Source organism: Notothenia rossii (genome assembly GCF_949606895.1).
Source record: "Notothenia rossii genome assembly, chromosome: 10".
Taxonomy (NCBI): Eukaryota; Metazoa; Chordata; class Actinopteri; order Perciformes; family Nototheniidae; genus Notothenia; species Notothenia rossii.
The window spans coordinates 24731601-24753679 of record NC_136908.1 but is presented as its reverse complement, the minus strand read 5'-3'; the positions used below and the strand labels follow the sequence as shown (position 1 = coordinate 24753679).

The 22079-nt window shown below is 41.1% G+C and overlaps 1 protein-coding gene across 1 annotated transcript in view; it reads left to right on the top strand.

Moving 5' to 3' along the window:
* macf1a (microtubule actin crosslinking factor 1a) overlaps positions 1–22079 on the top strand; it is a gene marked incomplete at its 5' end in the record, with an annotated part of 277749 nt that overhangs the window by 148307 nt on the left and 107363 nt on the right. The window contains 17 exon segments of the mRNA XM_079655334.1: positions 2260–2426; positions 2662–2774; positions 3117–3223; positions 3740–3859; positions 4390–4485; positions 6004–6131; positions 6529–6622; positions 10732–10886; positions 11885–12173; positions 13448–13576; positions 13714–13791; positions 14525–14686; positions 15886–15990; positions 16586–16681; positions 16989–17114; positions 19668–19820; positions 20883–20894. Coding sequence (XP_079511460.1) covers positions 2260–2426; positions 2662–2774; positions 3117–3223; positions 3740–3859; positions 4390–4485; positions 6004–6131; positions 6529–6622; positions 10732–10886; positions 11885–12173; positions 13448–13576; positions 13714–13791; positions 14525–14686; positions 15886–15990; positions 16586–16681; positions 16989–17114; positions 19668–19820; positions 20883–20894 — 2130 coding nt within the window.

Here is a 22079-nt window from a genome sequence, read left to right as displayed (position 1 = left end):
AGTATAGTACCATACAGTTGCTTATTACGGCAAGTTGTAAGAGATTCAGAGTAGTTTGTTCAGTACATTCTACAGTTGTTGTTTTTTCTGTTTGCTAGCTGAATACCCAGTTATCTGTTGCTAAAGCAGCTAATAGACATGCTATGAAATGCATAGTAGTTTGAGCTAACAGTGTCTTTTCTGTGGTAATGACAAACCTGTACATTTAGAAACTCTTACTGAAGCACACAGAGATTGATTGTGATTGGGTTGTGATTGAACATGTGATAAAATATTCTAAACTCAATTTGACTTGCTTTTTTCAGGTGCTTTTGACTACGTCTTATGGCCTTTTTTTATCAAATGGAGTTGACCAAAGTTGTGTACTTTGTAACCTTCAAACCGCCTTAACAAGTCCTTTTTAGATACAGTATATATAGCAGAAATGCACCACAGTAAGAGGTGGATGAGACACTCTTGCAGTGGGAGTGCAGATGCAGCCCTCACAGAGTGCTGTATCAATATTCAGATGGAGGATTAGATGTTCTCTAGGTCCCTGCAAAGGAGGTTGTAGATGCATACAGAGAGATGGAACTCTGCAGGAAAACACAGAGCAGAATATACATGATGTCTATTACCATTCAAGTCACAAACCTAATTCTCCTCTCTTTATTTGCTTGTCTTGTGCTCAGTTTGACAATGATGGAAATGCTAACCTGTTACTGGCACATTGAGTGGACGGATGTATGTACAGCATAATGTCTGGGCTGTCTGTTATCATGCTAGTACCGTGACAACATGTTGCTAGACCTTTATGTTACAGGTTAACCTTCTGTGTCCTTGTTCTTTCATATATTGGGAGTTTCATGTATTTTTATTTTGCTAAATTATTAGCTCCCTACAGTTGCAAGTCACCCCCTCTATTTTTCATCTCCTCTCCCCCCCCCCACCCCCCTCCCCCTCCCTCTCCTCCATGTCTTTTTTGGCTGTTGCTGCAGTCTCCTGGCACACACTTGACTTTCATATTGCTCTATATTAGTAGCATGGAGAGAGACAGAGACACAGGGAGACGGAGAGAGGGAATACTGAGGACAATAATGGCTGAGAGTTAGTGCATAGACATCACTCTGCCTTTGTCACTGTGGACATTTGGACCTAAAGAGAGCTAATTGTGAGGAAGAAGGATGCATAGGGAAAATGGCTATAGCTCAGTGGGCAGAACACGTAGATAAAGTAGCCGTCAGTCAGTTTCCATGGAGGCATGGTTACTCTTCAGACCTTCAGTAAACATGCACTTTATGTCTTGAGTTGCTCTCAGGATCTGTGAATAACAGCATCCACCAAAAGGCACGGCATATGTTCTTTTTAACCATCATAGACTACACGTTTCAATAATTTAAGCAGTTTAAAATGGGTTTAAGGAACATTTTTTAGATAGATTTAGACCTTTCTAACATATTTTAATAAGTCCTAAGAATGAAGACCTATAAGACTCCTATGGATAATGCTAAAATAAAACAGGGCTAGAAGGCATCCCAATAACACATTTGACATATGGCCCCTACATATCTAACCCAGCCTCTGGTATTCTGTACAACACCAGTGAAAAACAAAAGGGAGGGGGGCATGTGAAGAGGCGGAGGATGAGAGGGCTGAGCAGATTGATCGGAGTCTGACGCAGAACTGATGAAAGAGCAGGAAAACCCTAAGAGACAGATCGAGGTTGGGGGGGGGCGCGCGAAGTGTTGGGAGGGGGGTGTAAACAAGCTAATGAGCTGGGTAGACTGTGAATTATGGATTAAGGAGATTGGCGAAAAAATGCTACGATAATATAAAAGCACATGGATGATCCAGATAAGCATGCCTGGGGCTCCAAAGGAGGATTTTTTTTAAATCTAAAAATATTTCCAGTCAGTCTGTGCCTCATAAAGCCATTGCAGTTCTTGTCGTGTTGTAATTTCTGCCGACTCATTGTGGCTTAACATGCTGACTTTGTCTGCTGTATATTGCTATGACTACCGTTTTTGAGTAAATAAAAAGCTTACTTTTGCTGATCCAAAGAGAGGTGTGCAATCATCTTTATATGTGAGGATATCATTATTCCTTCTAAATCTTTGGGTGCAGTTTTTGCCTCATTTTGTTTCAGTGCATCTGGTAACACAACTCAACAGAGAATGACCTATTTCATTTCTTATGCATTTTGTATTTCCGATCATATTTGTACTTTAAGAATACAATGAATCCGAGAATGAACCCCTGCTCTGTCTCTTGTTCCTCCAGATTTCAGAGATCTATGTGAGCGGCGAGTCGGCCGACCTCACAGCCAAAGAGAAGCTGTTACTATGGAGCAAGCAGGCGACAGAAGGCTACCCCGGCCTCCGCTGCACCAACTTCTCCTCCTCCTGGAGCGATGGACGCATGTTCAACGCTCTGCTGCACAGATACAGGTGAGAGGATGAACAGCCAGCATGTATCAAGTGTATTCAGGCTTTTAAATCCCCAAAATGAATACAAATTCTAAGGTGTTCAATACTTTCTGCAGGCACTGGAAGCATTCACACAGGCAGCCATAAATACTTTATATGTGTTACAGGCTGCTGAAAAGATACAATAGATTAGAGGCAGGCAGACAGATACACAGTTGAGGTACATTAACACCCCCCCTCTATGTTTGTTCTGCAGGCCAGACCTGATCGACATGGAGGTGGTGTCGCGGCAGAGTAACCGGGAGAACCTGGAGCAGGCCTTCGAGATTGCAGAGTCGCTCGGGGTGACCAGTCTGCTGGACGCTGAGGGTGAGACAGCTACAGAATAAACTGAGCGACTGACTGTCTGCCAGCCAGGGGGGGGCGAAGTGGGCTTTTCTTAGGTTCACCAGTTAAGAGTACTTACATTTTGGTAACTTTCTCTGGTGCGCTTTTATTTAGAACTGCAACAAGGGTGTGACAGATCCAAGCTAATTAAGTTACTTGTCATGAAAACAGTTCAGAAAATAATGCCTCTCAATTGCGGATATTTCCCGATTGATATTCTCTTAAAATCAATATCATTGGATAATAAACTGACAAAACAAGAAATTTGAAGAAAAGTGTGTTTTTCAGTCTTACTCAAATGTTGCATCTTTCTCTTTCCCTCAGACGTTGATGTTCCATCTCCAGATGAGAAGTCGGTCATCACCTACGTCTCCTCCATCTATGATGCCTTCCCCAAAATCCCTGAGGGAGGAGAGGGCATCACCGCACATGTACGTGACCTTCTGCTCCACCCATACACACAAACATTACTGTGAAGTCATTATTAATGATTTTTTTTCCTTTAACTGCATTCTCCATAAAGATAGTACATATTGCTGTTCATTCTCCAAACTCTATCATTTGTTTGTTTTCATGGTAATTCTAAAATATATTAGACTTTATATCTTTATACACTCTTGCTGGATTTAGCCTTTTGCTTTCATTTCAGAAATACTTTTAGAAATGTACATGTTTTTTCTTTGTCTTCATATTTTGCTTCATTTTCTGCCTAAATGTGTAATTCCAATTTTGTTTGCAACTCCAGTGTGCAGCTTTTTGAGTAATGATCTGTCACATGATGATGCAATTCATCGAATGGTGCTTTAGTCATTTATTATAAATTGCCTTTTGTCAAAATTAAACCTGTAATTAGACTAAAAAGGTTTTGTTTTTGTGAGGTGTAATGTCAGATTCTCTGCAAAAAAATCACTGCTCATCTCCCCCTCTCCCTCTCCCTCCACCTTCAGGAGGTGGATCAGCGCTGGTCGGAGTATCAGTCCAGGTTCTTCTCTCTGCTCCAGTGGAGCCGCCAGCATATGGCCATCATGGCCAACAAAAACTTCCCACAAAACCCTGTGGAACTCAAGGTGAGAACACAACATTAGTATGAACCTGAGAATGAGCAATATGGAAGAGTCTACTATTAAGCTTTGCAAATTATAGTGGAATACAGAAGTGTTTTTTTTACTTGGGGTTATCCAGTTTACCTCAGACCAACATGAATCTGGTGAGGTGGGAATACAATCCCTGTTTATTTATTTCTCTACAAATTCAGTCAGGACGAAAGGAAGCTGCCAAGCATTTTGTGTAAAACCTTGAGAGAACAAATAAAGACTAAGAAAAGGGGGGGGGGGGTTACAGAGATGTAAGGTACGGAAGAGAGTTAGTGTTGAAAAGGAAGCTAAAACATGATTGACTGTCTAAAGAGCGTGAGAAAGGGATGGTGGGAAACTAAAGCAGTCACATTTGTAGCTTGAAGTAACCATTGAGAAAACGGCCTAATGACCACCCAGAGAGAGGGGCTGTAATTACAAAGCTTTTACGTTCACTGATAACAGGTGTTGACATCAAACAAAGCCACTAATATAGACCTCATGGTCACTTCCTCCTCCTCCAGGCACTTTACAACGAGTACGTCCATTTCAAAGAGACGGAGATCCCCGCTAAGGAGGTGGAGAAAGGTCACATCGAGCACCTCTACAAACTGCTGGAGGTAAGGGTTTACACGGAGTAAAGATGGAGGGCATGGTGATGAATGTTTGGCAGAGCCCACTGTGCATCATGGGATTCAGAGAGTTAGTGTTATTATCAGCAGGTTTCTGCGGCTGGTGTCTCCTGAAGGGAAGTCGTTTCCACACTTTTTCTGTTATCAATGCTGCAGATTGTTCCAACACAAACACATGACGGTGGATTATAGGTCCTCCTTTATTCTCACTCAGCTGATTGTCTCAGAGTGTTTGTCTGTGGTGTGACTTATGATCGCTCCTGAACGTACTGTAACTGTGATGTAATGGAGGCCTTTATTTGACTTGAGCAACAGTTTCCATTACAAAAACATTATATTCCATACCTCTCCTCTGCAGTCCACATTTTTGTTATAGAATAACATTTCAGGAGGGACAAAGGGTGAACACATGCACAATGAAAATATGCTAGGGCTTCAGAAAATACAACTAACTTCATTGATATTCAATCAGAAAAGGGGCTCATTCTCCTCCACAAAATCTGTCTATAAGGGCCTGACAAATAGTTTGACCAGATTTGATTTAACATACTGTATTTTGAAGACAAAGAGAAAACATATTAGATTTATTTTGTACAGCAGGAAGCAATGTCTTTTCAGTGCTTTTGTACTGCAGATAATAAAAACATATATTCATCGATGTGCCTTGCCTGAAAGTCATCATATCCTAAAATGTCCATGGCAGATCCTTGTTAAGTATGCTTTGGGTCCTTTGCGTGATTGTCTACCTTTGACAATATTTGGAAACCCTTCAGCTAAAAATGGCTTTAGTGTAATAACAAAAACATATTAAACTCTTCCACCAGCCCTCCCTCTGAGCATGGGTGGAATATATCTACCGTAGTTAGATTTAGTCAATTCTAACTAGCTATCTTACTTTACTTACTGTACTGTCTTGGCGTGCCCCTTTATACAGTGGCCTTTAAACGCTTTACTTAGTACATTTCATTTACATTTTTCAGTTACTTCAAGTTCAAACAAGAATAGCTTAGTCAATCAATTTAGTCTTACGTCTTTTTTATACATGAATATGTGTCCCCGGTGTTCCAGGGAACTCACCAAGTGTCAGAAAACACAACCCTCTCTATTTTCCTCCATACCCAAATCTCTTAAAAAGGGGCTGCAACGGATCTGATACAGACTGATCAAGATTTGAACACTTCTATGACGTCACAGAAGTGGCGCTACGGCTATTGGGCCAACTCCACCAATCAGGAGGAGACAGCCACGGACACTGCCGTTCGAAAGCGCTGGAGACGCTGTAGTACATATGCCGGGCCTGTAGATGGTGCTGTTCTCCCAGAGTCAGCCCATGCAAAGACAGTGTTAAATTGAGCGAAATGAGGAATGGCTAAAATGCATGAACTGTTTGGTATTTTTAAAAATAAAAAGTATAAATATGCCTTATATAGGTATGGTCCTATACTATATTATTCAAATATAGCATGATAGGTCCACTTTAAGTAAACTCTCACTGTGTGTGTCCAGGTGTGGATAGAGTTTGGTCGTATCAAGCTTCCTCAGGGCCTCCATCCCAACGACCTGGAGGAGGAGTGGGGCAAACTCATCCTGGAGATGCTGGAGAGAGAGAAGGCTCTACGGCCGGCTGTGGAGAGGTACACACACCACACACCACACAACACACACACACACACACACACACACACACACACACACACACACACACACACACACACACACACACACACACACACACACACACACACACCACACACCACACACCACACACCACACACCCCACACCCCACACCCCACACACCACACACCACACACCACACACCACACACACACACACACACACACACACAGACACAGACACAGACACACATGCACAAGTACACAAATCCATTCACATGTATACTTCAGCAGGGTGCATGGAATTATCACTGATGCAACTCCTGCCATTCAATTTCTCATCAAGTGTGCTTCTCAGGGACATGCCTCTTAACCTCCACGTGTGTGTATGTGTGTGTTTTTTGTGTGTGTTCTCAGGCTTGAGCACCTGCTTCAGAGGGCCAATAAGATCCAGAACATGGCTCTGGACTGTGAGGAGAAACTCACCCTCGCTAGAAACACACTCCAGGCTGTGAGTACTAAATCAAGCTCTCGTGTCTCTTATCATATTCAATTCAATTTCCTTTCACATACACACATGCCAGGTTTTTATTAGGTGAATGTTAGGTCATTTACAATGTGTTAATGTGTACATGCTGCAAACGCAAGTGCACTTCTGGGAACAATAAATATGTATTCAAAACTTTCCCTGGTTTCTGCAAACACAAACGTCTATGTGTTGCTGCCTAGAGAGAGAGATTACCCTTAGAAATGGTCCAGGTGTTTACTCTTTGTCTAAATCATGTTTATTCTTTTGGTCCCTGTTGTCAATTATTTGACCTTTGGAAGAGAACCGTTTTCATGTATCAACATCCTTACTGTATAAAGCCCACATTTGCTATATTTATTATTAAAGTAATCCTGCTGGCATTTGTCTCTCCTGCTTGGGTTCACTGTATTTTTACTGAATCTGTTGCTAGAGACAATCATAGAAGCAATTAAGTATTTAATCAAGTACTGTACTTTTTTGTACCATGTTGTGCTTCTTCAGCTCCACTTCAAATATTGTACTTTTTATTCTAATATATTTGTCAGACAGATTAAGATATTTTGGAGTTTCAGATTACCAATAGAAAATATAATAAATAAATTATGACATTATATCAATGAGACAATAATGATCCCCAGTGTGAAATTCACAATCTTTGCATACAGTGGGGCAAAAAAGTATTTAGTCAGCCACCAATTGTGCAAGTTCTCCCACTTAAAAAGATGAGAGGGGCCTGTAATTTTCTTCCTAGGTACACATCAACTGAGAGACATAATGGGGGGAAAGAATCCAGGAAATCACATTGTATGATTTTTAATGAATTAATTGGTAAATTCCTTGGTAAAATAAGTATTTGGTCACCTGCAAACAAACAAGATTTCTGGCTCTCACAGACCTGTAACTTCTTCTTTAAGAGCCTCCTCTGTCCTCCACTTGTTAACTGTACATGGCACCTGTCTGAACTTGTTATCAGTATAAAATACACCTGTCCACAACCTCAAACAGTCACACTCCAAACTCCACTATGGCCAAGACCAAAGAGCTGTCAAAGGACACCAGAAACAAAATTGTAGACCTGCACCAGGCTGGGAAGACTGAATCTGCAATAGGTAAGCAGCTTGGTGTGAAGAAATCAACTGTGGGAGCAATTATTAGAAAATGGAAGACATACAAGACCACTGATAATCTCCCTCGATCTGGGGCTCCACGCAAGATCTCACCCCGTGGGGTCAAAATGATCACAAGAACGGTGAACAAAAATCCCAGAACCACACGGGGGGACCTAGTCAATGACCTGCAGAGAGCTGGGACCAAAGTAACAAAGGCTACCATCAGTAACACACTACGCCGCCAGGGACTCAAATCCTGCAGTGCCAGACGTGTCCCCCTGCTTAAGCATGTACATGTCCAGGCCCGTCTGAAGTTTGCTAGAGAGCATTTAGATGATCCAGAAGAGGATTGGGAGAATGTCATATGGTCAGATGAAACCAAAATATAACTTTTTGGTAAAAACTCAACTAGACGTGTTTGGAGGAGAAAGAATGCTGAGTTGCATCCAAAGAACACCATATCTACTGTGAAACATGGGGGTGCAAACATCATGCTTTGGGGCTGTTTTTCTGCAAAGGGACCAGGACGACTGATCCGTGTAAAGGAAATAATGAATGGGGCCATGTATCGTGAGATTTTGAGTGACAACCTCCTTCCATCAGCAAGGGCATTGAAGATGAAACGTGGCTGGGTCTTTCAGCATGAAAATGATCCCAAACACACCGCCCGGGCAACGAAGGAGTGGCTTCGTAAGAAGCATTTCAAGGTCCTGGAGTGGCCTAGCCAATCTCCAGATCTCAACCCCATAGAAAATCTTTGGAGGGAGTGAAAGTCCGTGTTGCCCAGCGACAGCCCCAAAACATCGCTGCTCTAGAGGAGATCTGCATGGAGGAAGGGGCCAAAATACCAGCAACAGTGTGTGAAAACCTTGTGAAGACTTACAGAAAACATTTGACCTCTGTCATTGCAAACAAAGGGTATATAACAAAGTATTGAGATGAACTTTTGTTATTGACCAAATACTTATTTTCCACCATAATTTGCAAATAAATTCTTTAAAAATCAGACAATGTGATTTTCTGATTTTTTTTTTTCTCATTTTGTCTCTCATAGTTGAGGTATGCCTAGGATGAAAATTACAGGCCTCATCTTTTTAAGTGGGAGAACTTGCACAATTGGTGGCTGACTAAATACTTTTTTGCCCCACTGTATGTCTGTAAAGGAAAAAAAAATCAAATAGATACACTTTTATTTCAAATTAGCTCCAACCTTACCTGCTGCAACATGATTAACAAATTAATACATCAATAATTATAATGTAATATAATGGATATTATTAGAAAATAAAAATGTAATGTTGCCTTTGGTACTTTAAGCACACTATAATGCTATTACTTAACTTACTAAGTAACATTTTGGATGCAGGAATTTTACTTATAACGAAGTATTTCTACTAGGGCAAACCATTTTTAACGCCACTAATTGTTTTAACGTGCGATTAACGCATGTGTATTTGTCCTCGGCCCGCCCCGTAGTTTGAGAGCCCAAAGGCATGACGTTGTTGTTGTTAGTTGGATGGTGAGAGATTCTAGCGAGAGATATGGATACAAAAAAAGGTGTTTCAAACTGCAAGCCAAGCACACAGCTGATGCTGACAGCCCCGCTCCTGTCGCTCGCTTGCCGCAGACCACGCTTGAAAGTATGCCGTGGAGACGCCTGGACAACACCAGCGATAGCTAAATGGGTGGCTACAGCTTAACATTTTGGAGGATGAGGGGCTGCGCTAGATAATTCGGATCGCATCCAACGTGTCGACTGCACATCACAGCGCATTATTTTGACCCACATTTGGAACTTCAGTCTCATGCTTTGACTGAAGAGGAAGAAAGAGGAGTGGCATTTCACCGACAACTGTAAACAGGCTTGTCTGTTTGCAAAGAAGTAGACGAAGAGAGAGTGTAAGAGAGAGAGAGAGGTTCCAGGTTGTTGTATTGAAAATATTCAGGAGAATATTTGTCATTGTTCCAATGATAATAAACAAACATTTGCATAAAGCATATTTGTCCACTCATATGTTGATAACAGTATTAAAAACTTGAAAAATATTCCTCTAAGGTGCATTTAGACCAGATAAAAAATGTGCGATTAATCGCGATTAACTATGGACATCATGCGATTAATCGCGATTAACTATGAACAATCATGCGATTAATCGCGATTTAAATATTTTTAATCAACTGACAGCCCTAATTTCTACGCTTTTGTATTAATACTTAATACAAACTAAACATATCTCAGGACTTCTCCCTCCGGAGAAGCCGGGAACAATAAACTGCAGAACATCACAGCAGAAGCTTAAAATAGCTTGAAATGTAAAAAACAAGAAAAAAAAAGAAGCAACATGTCACCACACTTTTTTAACACAATTAAAGGTGGGGTAGGTAAGTTTGAGAAACCGGCTCGAGATACACTTTTTGTTATATTCCATGGAATGCTCTTATCCCGATAGCAATGAATATCTGAAGTGCTTTGACAAAAAATCCATAAAAAATGTCATCTGTGGAAGCCGTAGTACTGTAAAAAGTACGACCAATCATTTTAGCCGGCCAGGCTAAAATAACTGGATGGCCTACCTGCCTGTCAGCCTTCCATCTGTGCAGAAACTTACCTCGTGCCCTCATTGGTCATGTGCGCGTTCGAGTGTGTTGGAGGAGGGGCTCTGTAAGGAAGTAGCAGATTTCTTCCGGCTGTGTATTTTCAAATTGTAGCGCACTCGAGCTGATTTCTTCAAAATTATCTACCCCACCTTTAATGTAAATAATATCCCACTTCAGATAGTCAACAGATTTTATCTTTCACTGCCAACATCACTTTATTTTCTATTTAGGGATGTTTATATTTTGTGTTTATTTTCTACTTTAGATTTTTTTCACATGATGTGCAATGCCTTGTTTTAACTCGCTGCTGTGAAGAAACAAAGTACTCAAATTGGGATAAATAAAGTAAATCTTATCTAATCATACCATGTGCTCTGTGTGCAGGACATGTCGCGGGTGGAGAGTGGGGAGGGGGTGCAGTGTGAGAGGGAGCTGGCCTGCTACCTGCAGGACTGCGAGTCTCTCATCAGACAACTCAACCAGGAGCTCAAAGTCCTGAGGGAGGAGAAGTACTACCAGGTGGAGCAGCTGGTGTTCAGGTGGGTGCAGTGGTTCATCTACTCAAACAATGAATGACTGAAGGGTGCAACAATCAAAGTGGGCCTTTTGTTAATTAGTTTGAAATAGGATATGCAAATTGTGTTTTGGCATTAAGTCCTATAATCGTCTGCCATAGTTAGTGTGTTCCATCTAGGGCTGGGAGATATATCTATGTAATCTTGATATTGGGATATGGGACTAGAATAAAGCTGTGAATTTGGATATGAATATGTTTTGAGGCTATAACTGTGTTTTGAATGACCTTTACCCACTTAGCCATTAAATCAACATAAATGATGATTATTTACAAAAATGTCATTGTGTTAATATTTTTTAAAAGCAGCAATAGATAATACTACAATATTGTTGCAACATTGATATCGAGGTATTTTAACTATAAGCATCTGCTGTTAACTGTTTGAATGTGCTCTGATATAAATGACATATGAAAGAGAAAGATGAAATAGAAACCTCATGCTGTGGCTTCGTGAGTTTTAGGCTGCAGTCTTTTTTTCTGTGTAGTTTCCTTTCATTCAATATAATTCCAAGTAAAGTTGAAATTGTATTATTTGACCCTATTTCCTAGAACATTTAGCCAAAAAACATTACAGGAAACCAACATTCTGTTTTTTTATTTAAACACATTTCTGGCTTTTCATAGGAGACTTTAAGTGAAGTTGCTGCTTTAAATGACTTTATGAACAAATAATCATCTCAGAGAAAGGAATATTGGATATCAGAATCAGAAGTGCTTTATTTGCCCCACAGTGGAGAAATGCACATACATCAACGGGGGATAGCGCCAAAAACAGGCAGAATAAAATAAGTAGATTAGTAAAATGTTGCATGCATTAATAAAATAAAGTACACCCGGCAGCACGATCAGAGAAAGAACATATTTAAAAGTAGTGAAGATACAGCCAGTAATAAAATGGTATTAAAAAGTATGTTGCCGTGTCCCCTCCTGTAACTATATTTTGTATTCTCTCATCCTCAGAGCGTCTTGCCTTCAGGAGGAGCTGGTCTCTCTCAGACTGCAGTGCTCCAGCCTCTACAGGAAGGGCAACTTCACCCAGAGCCTGGGCCCCACGGGGGCCGAGCAGCAGAGGGCCTCAGACGGGGGCCTGACACTGGGGCAGACGCTGCTGGGGGCCGTGGGAGCTCTCGGTGCCGCGCTCTTGCGGCGACCCATCGCTCGCTCCCAGCTGGTGGCCATGTCTTCATCGGAGGACGAAGGAAGCCTGAGGTTCATCTACGAGCTGCTGGGATGGGTGGAGGAGACGCAGGTCCGTCAATACAAGAACAGTTTAGGGACACGAGGAGTGGTTTTCTCAATGTTAACCTGATTTTATTCTTGATTATTCAATTGAGTCTATATATTTGTCAAGAAATAGTCAAACAAATGCTCAGTATGATTTTTCAACAATACGTTTTCATTTTATAATAGAAAATAGAAAAATGCAGCAAATCCTCACATGTCAGGGAGACAATAATTTTAAAAATATTTGTATATAATGAAATACATTTTAGTTACTGTTTTAAAAGCCGTAAAACAAAAAAACCCATTTTAGCAGTTAAATGAGATTCCTTCATTAACAATTTCATTTTAAAAAATGAAATTGGAAACATTTTGATAAAATACATATAATAAAATAAATGTTTATCATTTAAAGGTCCCTTGTCATGGCCATTTCTACTGATCATAATTCCATTGTTGAGGTCTACTAGAATAGATTTACATTGTTCAATTTTCCAAACTCAAATTTGTTTCTCATACAGCATCTCTGTATAGTATGTGTATTCACTCTCTGTCCTACACGGCTTGTTGGAGCTCCTGCTCCCCCCTTCCTGTGAGCCCAGAGGCCGTCTCTGAGACAGCGAAACCCAGCCCGAAACCAGCCCGAAATCACACACACACACACACACACACACACACACACACACACACACACACACACACACACACACACACACACACACACACACCGACACCGACTCACAGCCTCGCCGCATTCCGCCGTCTCAGGGAGGAGAAATCGGCGGAGCTGCAGCTGAGAAAAGTGTGTGTGTGTGTGTGTGTGTGTGTGTGTGTGTGTGTGTGTGTGTGTGTGTGTGTGTGTGTGTGTGTGTGTGTGTGTGTGTGTGTGTGTGTGTGTGTGTGTGTGTGTGTGTGTGTGTGTGTGTGTGTGTGTGTGTGTGTGTGTGTGTGTGTGTGTGTGTGTGTGTGTGTGTGTGTGTGTGTGTGTGTGTGTGTGTGTGTGTGTGTGCGTGCGTGCGCGCTGGTCCATTTGGACCAATGGGTCCATTTGGGTATGGGCACGTCACAGAACCCAGGAAGAAAACAATGGAAAAAGAGAAATCTCCAACGAGGCGTTCTGGGGCAGCATAGACAGGTCTTTTCTGTGTTAGAGTTTTACTCGCTACAGGGTGCACTTTGAGGTTTTGTGACTCTGCAGACCGTTTACATGCAGAAAAACCTTCATAACACACATAGCATGACATAGGACCTTTAAATAAAACATTTAAATATTTATTTGATCTTTGTCCCTGTGTGTTCCAGGAGCTTTTGGAGCGAGCTGAGTGGGGCGCAGACCTCCCCTCTGTAGAAAACAACCTCCAAGAGCACAACACCATACACACTGCTGTAGAAGAACTAATGAGCAGCCTACAGGAGGCACGCAGCTATGAGGTACACACACACACACACACACACACACACACACACACACACACACACACACACACGTACACATCACTTATTCATGGACACAGAGATCTTTTGTCTTGCATTTGTTTCCTGACGTTCTTTACCGTTTTCTCCGGCAGGCTAAAGTGTCTCCAAACTTCAAGAGCAGTTACTCTGAAACCCTGGCCAAGCTAGAGCACCAATACTGCAAACTGCTGGTGAGTCCAAGATAAAGAGCTGTGAATCTGAGTCTTTTTTTTGTGGTAACACACTTCTTTGTTTCCCAGTTCCCCCCCTTCTCCTGTTAATCCCATTATACCATGACAGGACTCATATGCTAATACAGAACAGTTATGCATCTGCTCTCTTCATGCCCCTTACCCCAAATGCCCCCTTTCTCAGTTTTGGTTTCTTTGTTCCTTCTATATTTTTGGTGTTACATGTGTAATGTTGAACAATAAAGCACACTTGCTTATGAGTAATACTTATAGATTTAAATACATTTTTCTTAAATGTTTAATTTCAAGTCTCTAATGTGAGACATTATACTCAGTGTTGTGTTTATGTGCTTAAAGATGCACATGTAAATGAGCAGATTATGATACTATAAGTAGAGTATCAGTGATTTCTACAACTGCAAGCAATATCATGTACCAATATATATATTTTTAAATGACATGTTAGGGAACAATGCCTCTCTAAAAGGTTAAAGCTTGTTATTAAAGCTCATAATTAACGGTCCTATTAATTCTCATTTTATACCTTTAAAAAAAAAAATATATAATTGTTTTTAAAGATTGTCTTCACAATGCTTTATTCTAAATCTAGTAAACCAGCAGTACAAACCCACCCACTAGGCAATAGAGGACGTTTTTATTTTTAAATGTCTCTCTGCTGCACTGCTGATCAGCATGATGATGATGATGATGCTTGTTTGTGTGGTTGCCATAGGAACATTCGTCATGGCGCCTGCGGAGCTTGGAGAGCCTGCATGCGTTTGTGTCGCACTGCACTGAGGAGCTGATCTGGCTCAACGAGAGGGAGGAGGAGGAGATCGCCTTCGACTGGAGCGACAACAACAGCAACATGAACGCCAAGAGGGAATTATACAGCGTGAGTGGGGGGGGGGGCTTTCTGTCAAATCAGAATACACAAAATGAACTAGATGTGTTTTATTTGAATAAAAAACACCCATAAAAGCTACCTTCCCAGTTACTACATAAAATAAGTATCTCCATGATTCCTACATATCATTTTATTTATATAACCTAATATCACAATTGACACGTTTGTCTTGGGGGGGGTGGGACCGCGGCGCTTTACAGTGTGTACAGCACTCTACACCATCTGCCCTTAGACCATCACAGCAGGCAAGAAAAGCAATCCCCAAAAAAGGAAGAAATCAAAGAGGCTGTATCCCTTTCCTAGGACTGACAGACGCTCAATAGATGTCGTGTGTATAGAGTACAATTGATAATTCAACAACAACTTGGACAACCTAAAGGATACAAATTATACTGTATTGTGAACATATATATATATTTTTTTAAATAGGATCCTGCAGGATGTCAACAATCTTCAAGGTGCTTCCAAATAAAAATAACGTGGGCGTATTATTAACCTTTACTACTGGCAACCTGCCAGGAGAGAGACACTCAAAGTCTGGGGATGATGCCCCTGAGGCTGAGTTAGTCACATGTATGAGACATGATTGCATACATGAAAGTAGGGATGTCAGATTTGTCATCCGATGTTTTGCTGTTAGTTGATTTGTTGTAATATAGTAATCTTTGAATGTGCACAAAATCCTAAAAATACTTCCAGCAGACAGTGGTTACGTTTGATCCTCTTTGTTTGTCATAATCCATTATTACTCGCCATGTTTTGATGATAGCATTACATTTCCATTGATTCAATTCCATTGTTTTTGAATTACTTTTTTTGTGTTTGTCTCGGACTTTCGGGTAGGTGTTTTTTTTGTTGCTCTGACGCCATCAGTTCATGCCTAATAAAAAGAGAAGTAGGAGAAGAGAGATGAAAGTCCCTCGACAGTCTAAGCCTTTAGTATCGAAACTAGGGTCTGGTTCGTTGGAAGCCTGAGCCAGACCTAAATATAAGCTTTATCAGAGAGGAACGTTTTAAGCCTATCCTCATAAATGGAGAGGATGTCTCTACAAACTGGAAGCCGATTCCACAGATATATGAATGTATCAGTACTGTTTACATGTTTACACAGTAGTTTGACATCATGTCGCAGCCACACAGATCCTGTAATCTACTGTACCATCCGTCTCTTCCTGCTCTGTTTACAGGAAATGAGGTTAGAGCTGGACGAAAAACAAGACGTGATGCGGTCGCTCCAGGAAACCGCCAACCGTCTGTGTCAGGAGAACCATCCGGCCAAACAGAGTGTGGAGGTGAGCCGTGACTGTATTCAGAGAGACCCCATGACCTTTAGAGATGACTGCCTCTGTGGCTCATTTGAGGGAACAGCTCACCAACATGCTTCTGAAAAGATGCTTCTCTTTTGACTCAACTGTCCACCAAATGTTGTTTTTGTCGCATTTTTAACAGTCTATAAATGTAGATTCGATTCTAAAAGGCGGGATGTCAATTGTGACCTTTTTTTAAACTTTTTGTTAAAACAGTAGGGAATGTTGTCAACTCCAATGGAAAAGCTGAATTGAAGCGATGATGTGATATATGAATACTTGAATAACCATAGCAATGATCTGTTTTCCTGCTGGTTATATAGAATAGAACTGGAGAATGGAACCCTCTTTAACGGTCACACATACAGTACATGCACACAGTGTAACCTCTGCATTTAACCCATCCTAGTACTAGGAGCAGTGGGCAATATATATTGACATGGCGTATTCTCCAACACAGGGTATTATTGCACAGATAAAGGGAACACAGGACAGAAGAAACTGTGATTATGTGTGCTGAAAACATCCCTGTTAATAATGTGAACTGAATACACTGGCTGTTCTGTCTGCATGTGATCAGGCGTACAGTGCAGCGCTGCAGACTCAGTGGCAGTGGGTGAAGCAGCTGTGTGTGTGTGTGGAGACGCATCTCAAAGACAACACAGCATACTTCCAGGTGAGCCTCCAAATGTCATTATTATGGCTCATTATTTGTCATCATTAGTTTGGCTAATGGGTAGAAACTGAACTATTAAGTTACCAAATATAAGTGGATCGGCAGATTCTGCATGGTTATGTTGCTCCTGCAATTTCAAAGTTCCTTTCACCAAATCCACATGATTTTGTCCTCCCCTTACCATTCTTTTAGCGAATTACATGTCTGTTCATTTGTGTCTTTACATAGTGGTACCTATTTCACAAAATAAATACTGTTCTCTGCAGCTTGCTGGGGAAATCCTTCTAACATTGTTCTGTCTCGTCAGTTTACGAGTGATGCTCGGGACTGTGAGTCGTACCTGCGCCAGCTGCAGGAAACCATCAAGAGGCAGTACACCTGTGACAAGAACAGCAGACTGAGCAAGCTGGAAGACCTGCTGCAGGACTCAATGGTATCTATACCCCTTCAGTTTTTAAAATTAAAAACAATTTATTGTTTTAACTAGAAAGAATAAATAAATGGACATCCCATTGTTCACTTTAGGAGGCTAGATTTCTTATGTTTAGGACATATTTAAATGTCAAAAAAGGAAGTGTGCTTGGATGGAAAGGTGACAAATTTAAAAATAAAGGCGTATTTTATTACCGTAAATGACGATGTATTGATACTGACCTACTTCATTTCTATCACTGATATTGGATCATTGATTATTCTCCCTCAGAACACCTTTTCTAAGTAATGCCATTGCCCTCGGGCAAGGCACTTGACTATATACTCAATGGCAGAAAGCTGACAAGTGAAGAAAAAATGTACTTTGCATTTTGGATACCGTAGTCCATGCCCCCTCGTTTAGCGTTAAGCTCACTGTGTAAATTAAGGTTTAGAAGCCATGCTGCACAACCCAAACCTATACATGACAAATGCAAAATAATCCTGTATGGAGGCTTGAACATGAGTCATATGGCTGTATTAAAACTTTATAAATACATGTATATGAAAAATGAAAGTAAAGAAGTCCTGTTGGCCCACCGCTGTCCTCCTGACTTGTGCTCGGCCTCAGGCAGCCACATGATGGGGAGAAGCTATCTCTGAGTTAGAGAATGCAGTCGCTGAGTCACCTCCCTGTGGAACATTTATGAGACTGCCACCTTCACACCTTCCACACACACACACACACACACACACACACACACACACACACACACACACACACACACACACACACACACACACACACACACACACACACACACACACACACACACTGGACTTCAAGCAGATGGCAGAGTTAGTGTGGAGAATGATCCAAGGCCAGAGTAGTGAGCTTGTGTGTCACGAGCAGCTGCTCTTTTCACAGACATGTGTGCAGCCAGCATTGTTAGGTGCAGTATGTGTCTATTTCCAAATGCTATCTAATGGTGTTAACATCTGTGTGTGTTAATCAGTTTCCTGTGCTCCATTACGCCCTGTGAAGGTGAAGCTAATCCTAAACACTGCTTCTGAATCACACCAGAAAACAAACAGCAGAACCTTTTGTTTGACGTTCATGATATCTGGAACAGAGAGGATATTCAATCGGCTGTTTCAATACCTTTCAGGCAGAGATTAGGGTTTAGGGGATGCTGTTTGCCCTTTTTATTGGACCCTTTATTTGCACCCTGTTATTTTGTTTACTGATATTAAAGTACTTCTTCACGTATGATTTAATAAGCGCCTGCTGTCAACAACGAGAGGTGAAACATAGACAGAATTCCATCCAAATGTAATAATAAGCATTTAATTTAAGCTTCTCTGCTAGTCAATTTGTTCTTGTGGTAATAATTAATTTGACATTCTTTCCATTATGTATCTCTATATGAATTGCTTCTTCTGAGCTTGTCATTTGACTTGTTGCAGTAGAGCTGACTGCAGCAACTGCCATCTAAGTGATACATTCAGTTTGCATATCTAATGTATAAGTTATTTACACAGGCCTCCCTCAATTCCTCTGTTTCTGTCCACACCTCCCTACCTGTCTCTCTGTTGGTCTCTCTATAATGAATCCTTAATGCCTCTCTGCTGGGTCAGGGTGAAGAAGAGCACACCTTTTAAATGTTTTATGGTTAGCGCCCAAGCTAACACAAGCTTCTGAATCAGCAAGTCCACTCCTCTCAGGGGCAACTCGCTAATATGCTTGACAATATTTGGAGACCATGCAATATATTTTAACAGAGAATATTGGCTTAATGTGTTTGATTTAATACTGGTAGGTTATTGTGTTGAAAAATGCATAATAATTATTAGAAGATATACAGTAATTAGTTGAGTATAGCAATGTCGGATTGATTTCTATTAATTTTTGTCATGGTTCTTAGAAGATGAATCTTAATCTTTTTGGTGATACTTTTCTTTTGGTTCCTTATTTAGATTTTCTTTGTAAAATGCCTTGAGAAATATTTGTTGGGGTTGCATGACATTTTGTACAAAAATGAATACCTTTTCAAATGGATTGCAATAATGTTGGTTATCCATGAACTTTTCATCAAGCGCCATCATCAGGTCAACATTTTAAATTGGAAGAGAACGCAAATGGATTTAGTCCTATATAGAACATGGGGTATTTCTGCATGTAAGCCTCTTGTGGCCAACAGGAGTGTTACAACAACAAACACACTCTTTTTGCACATGTTTTTATTTCATAAACAAAATAGAGAAAACACTTTAAACCAGACCTAAAACAAAGAATAACCTCTCATGGCTTCCGTTAGCCATTCAGGAAAATAGTTTCAACTTCAACATCTAACTATACTATATTGGTTATCTATAAAATCAAGCTAAACTAGTTACAGTGATTGATAATGGGGCTCACAGCTTGATTCATTAAACTGCCATTGATTACTAACTTACTCACAAAATGATGGATGGACTATCAACCCTTTGAAAAGGGTCGATCAATTGATCCATTGTAACTGTGTGACTGAATACTACAGGATGTGATTGACAGATGATGTCCTCTGTCCTGCAGGAGGAGAAGGAGCAGCTTATCGAGTACCGCAGCACGGTGGCCAGCCTGGTGGGCCGCGCCAAGACCCTGGTGCAGCTCCGGCCCCGCAACGCAGAGAGCACCCTGGGGGCCACGACCCCTATCAGAGCCGTCTGCGACTACAGGCAGATAGAGGTATGGCAGCCTCCAGATATTACACCTCATCCACATGTGCGTGTGTTTTAGTTGCTGTACGTTTGTCATACTGATAACCCAAAACAAATCGTAGAAGCTTGATTTCCCTTTTCTCCCAGGAAGTGTTGAGACAAACTGCGTATATAAAAAGCAACTCCCCATTTACTCCACCCACTCTGTTGTTTTAACCTGCATTACCCACCCTGCACCTCCTCTCCGAGCCCCCTTCCACATCCACTTTATAACTGTTCTATTTTAGCTCCTTCCTTCATGCTGTGACATTAACTTTTTTTCCTTGTCGTCAGATTAATGAGCACCTCTACACATATTATTTTCTCAGCCTAGGGGGTCCATATTAATGAAAAGACTACAGCAATTTTTTTTTGAAAATAGTTTTCACTCCATTTGAACTGGTGAGTAAAAAGACCAGTGCTCACTTTGCAATCTAAAGGTGCTTAATGGTTATAATCCAGATTTAATTGAGTCTTCACAATAAATGTTCTCTGGCTTTTGAAAAAAACAAAACGACTGAATCTTAGTGAAAAGCCAAAAATAGCCACATGTAAGCTAAAAAGATGATACACGATGAGAAAACTGAAGTTGTGCAATGATTCTTTCTACATACCACACATAGACCAGCCTCTCACTCTCAGCTGTGATGCCCTCAGGGAATTTAAAATGCGATGAATTATAAATCTGTCTCATCCCCTTTGCGGACTCCTTGAAAAGCAGCACCCAGCAAACATGGACATGCTACACTCCTTATGCTGCTATTTATAGCTGGAGTCCTCCGGGTCAATTAGTTAATTGGAGCATACTGTATGTGAGGTGTTGTATCCAGGTGAAGGACAGGGGGTTTGGTCATGCACCACTGATCTTAAAATGGATGATGCAACAGAGCTGAAAGTTCTGCTAAAGAAAAGCAGTTTGCACAAAGTAATCTTTCTCTCTTTCACTTTCCTGTGTCTCCTCTCTCTCCATTCCCTCATGTACCTTGTTTTACCTTTCCTACCTCACTCCCTCCTCCTCCTCATCCTCTCGTCTGTCGGCTGGGCTGACAAGACAAACGTTCAGGTATAGCTGCCTCTATTCTCCCTCTCTCACCTCCGATTAACACTGCTCACACACCGCACTGCCCTGATGCTCCTCTCTTATCAGCTGATGTCAAGTTGAGCCGTCAGTAATGTGACATGAGGTCACTGTGAGTTTGACACCTGCTTTTAGGTGTATGGGAATATTATATATTTAGGTGTCCTTGAAGCTGTCATTCATGGATTTTTTTTTTTACCTTCAAACAACAATTAAAAAAAACACTTTTTCTTCTTTACTTAAGTGCGTACTGCAGCTGCCTCAAAGAGTATGTACTATTACACGCAATATGCTTACTACTTTCTCATGACATTACGATTTAACCCCTTTTGCTCTGTATCCACATGAAATCTTTAGCGTGTCCTTTAAAGTCAACTGAAAAAGTCTGAAATTTGGAACACAATCGTCACAATCTGTCTGCGCTTGTGCACAGAATTGTGGGTCAGAATTGCCAGAAAAGCATGCTACAGTAGCTTGCATAGCATATTGAAAAAGAATGCAGTATGTTTTGTTTGGCTTTCTGCATTTAATAAACTGTACTTAAAATGTTTCCGTCATGTTAAAGAGTATCATATGAGCATTTGAATGCATTGCAATGAATCAAAATATATAAAATACTAAGGAAATTAGACTTAAGAGATAGGAGGCAGACACAAAAACATTGTTTCATCTTTGGGTGTGTCCTCTACTTGCGTACCCTCCTCTTGGACATACTAATACTCTCATACTGACAGCACGAAAGGTGAGAGTTGATCAGTTGACGCCCAGTCACAGGACTGTCATCAGTGATAAGGGCAGGTGGCATCAGTGAGCTGAACTGAATTAAAACGTGCCTTTGAGGCTCATTCCGTCAGTCAGACAGTAACAAGTCACAGCTTTGTGCTTCAATGTACATTCCATGTATTTCCTGTGTGTGCCTAGCTTTGCATTATTGATGTATCGATGCTGTGTGTGTGCAGGTAAGGGGTGAGAGAGGGTGGTGGGTGGGAGGCAGTACAGCTGTAGCCTCCCTGTGTGTCCCTTAAACTCTCCCCACAATAATTGCTTTGCCTTGCCTATATGAAAGACTTCAATTCCAATCCCAAACTCTTTGTTTGTGCCCTGGGCTGGGTTTCAGTCATGTGTCCTCCCTTGTTGGTGACTTTATGAAACCCAGCCCAGAGATCATTA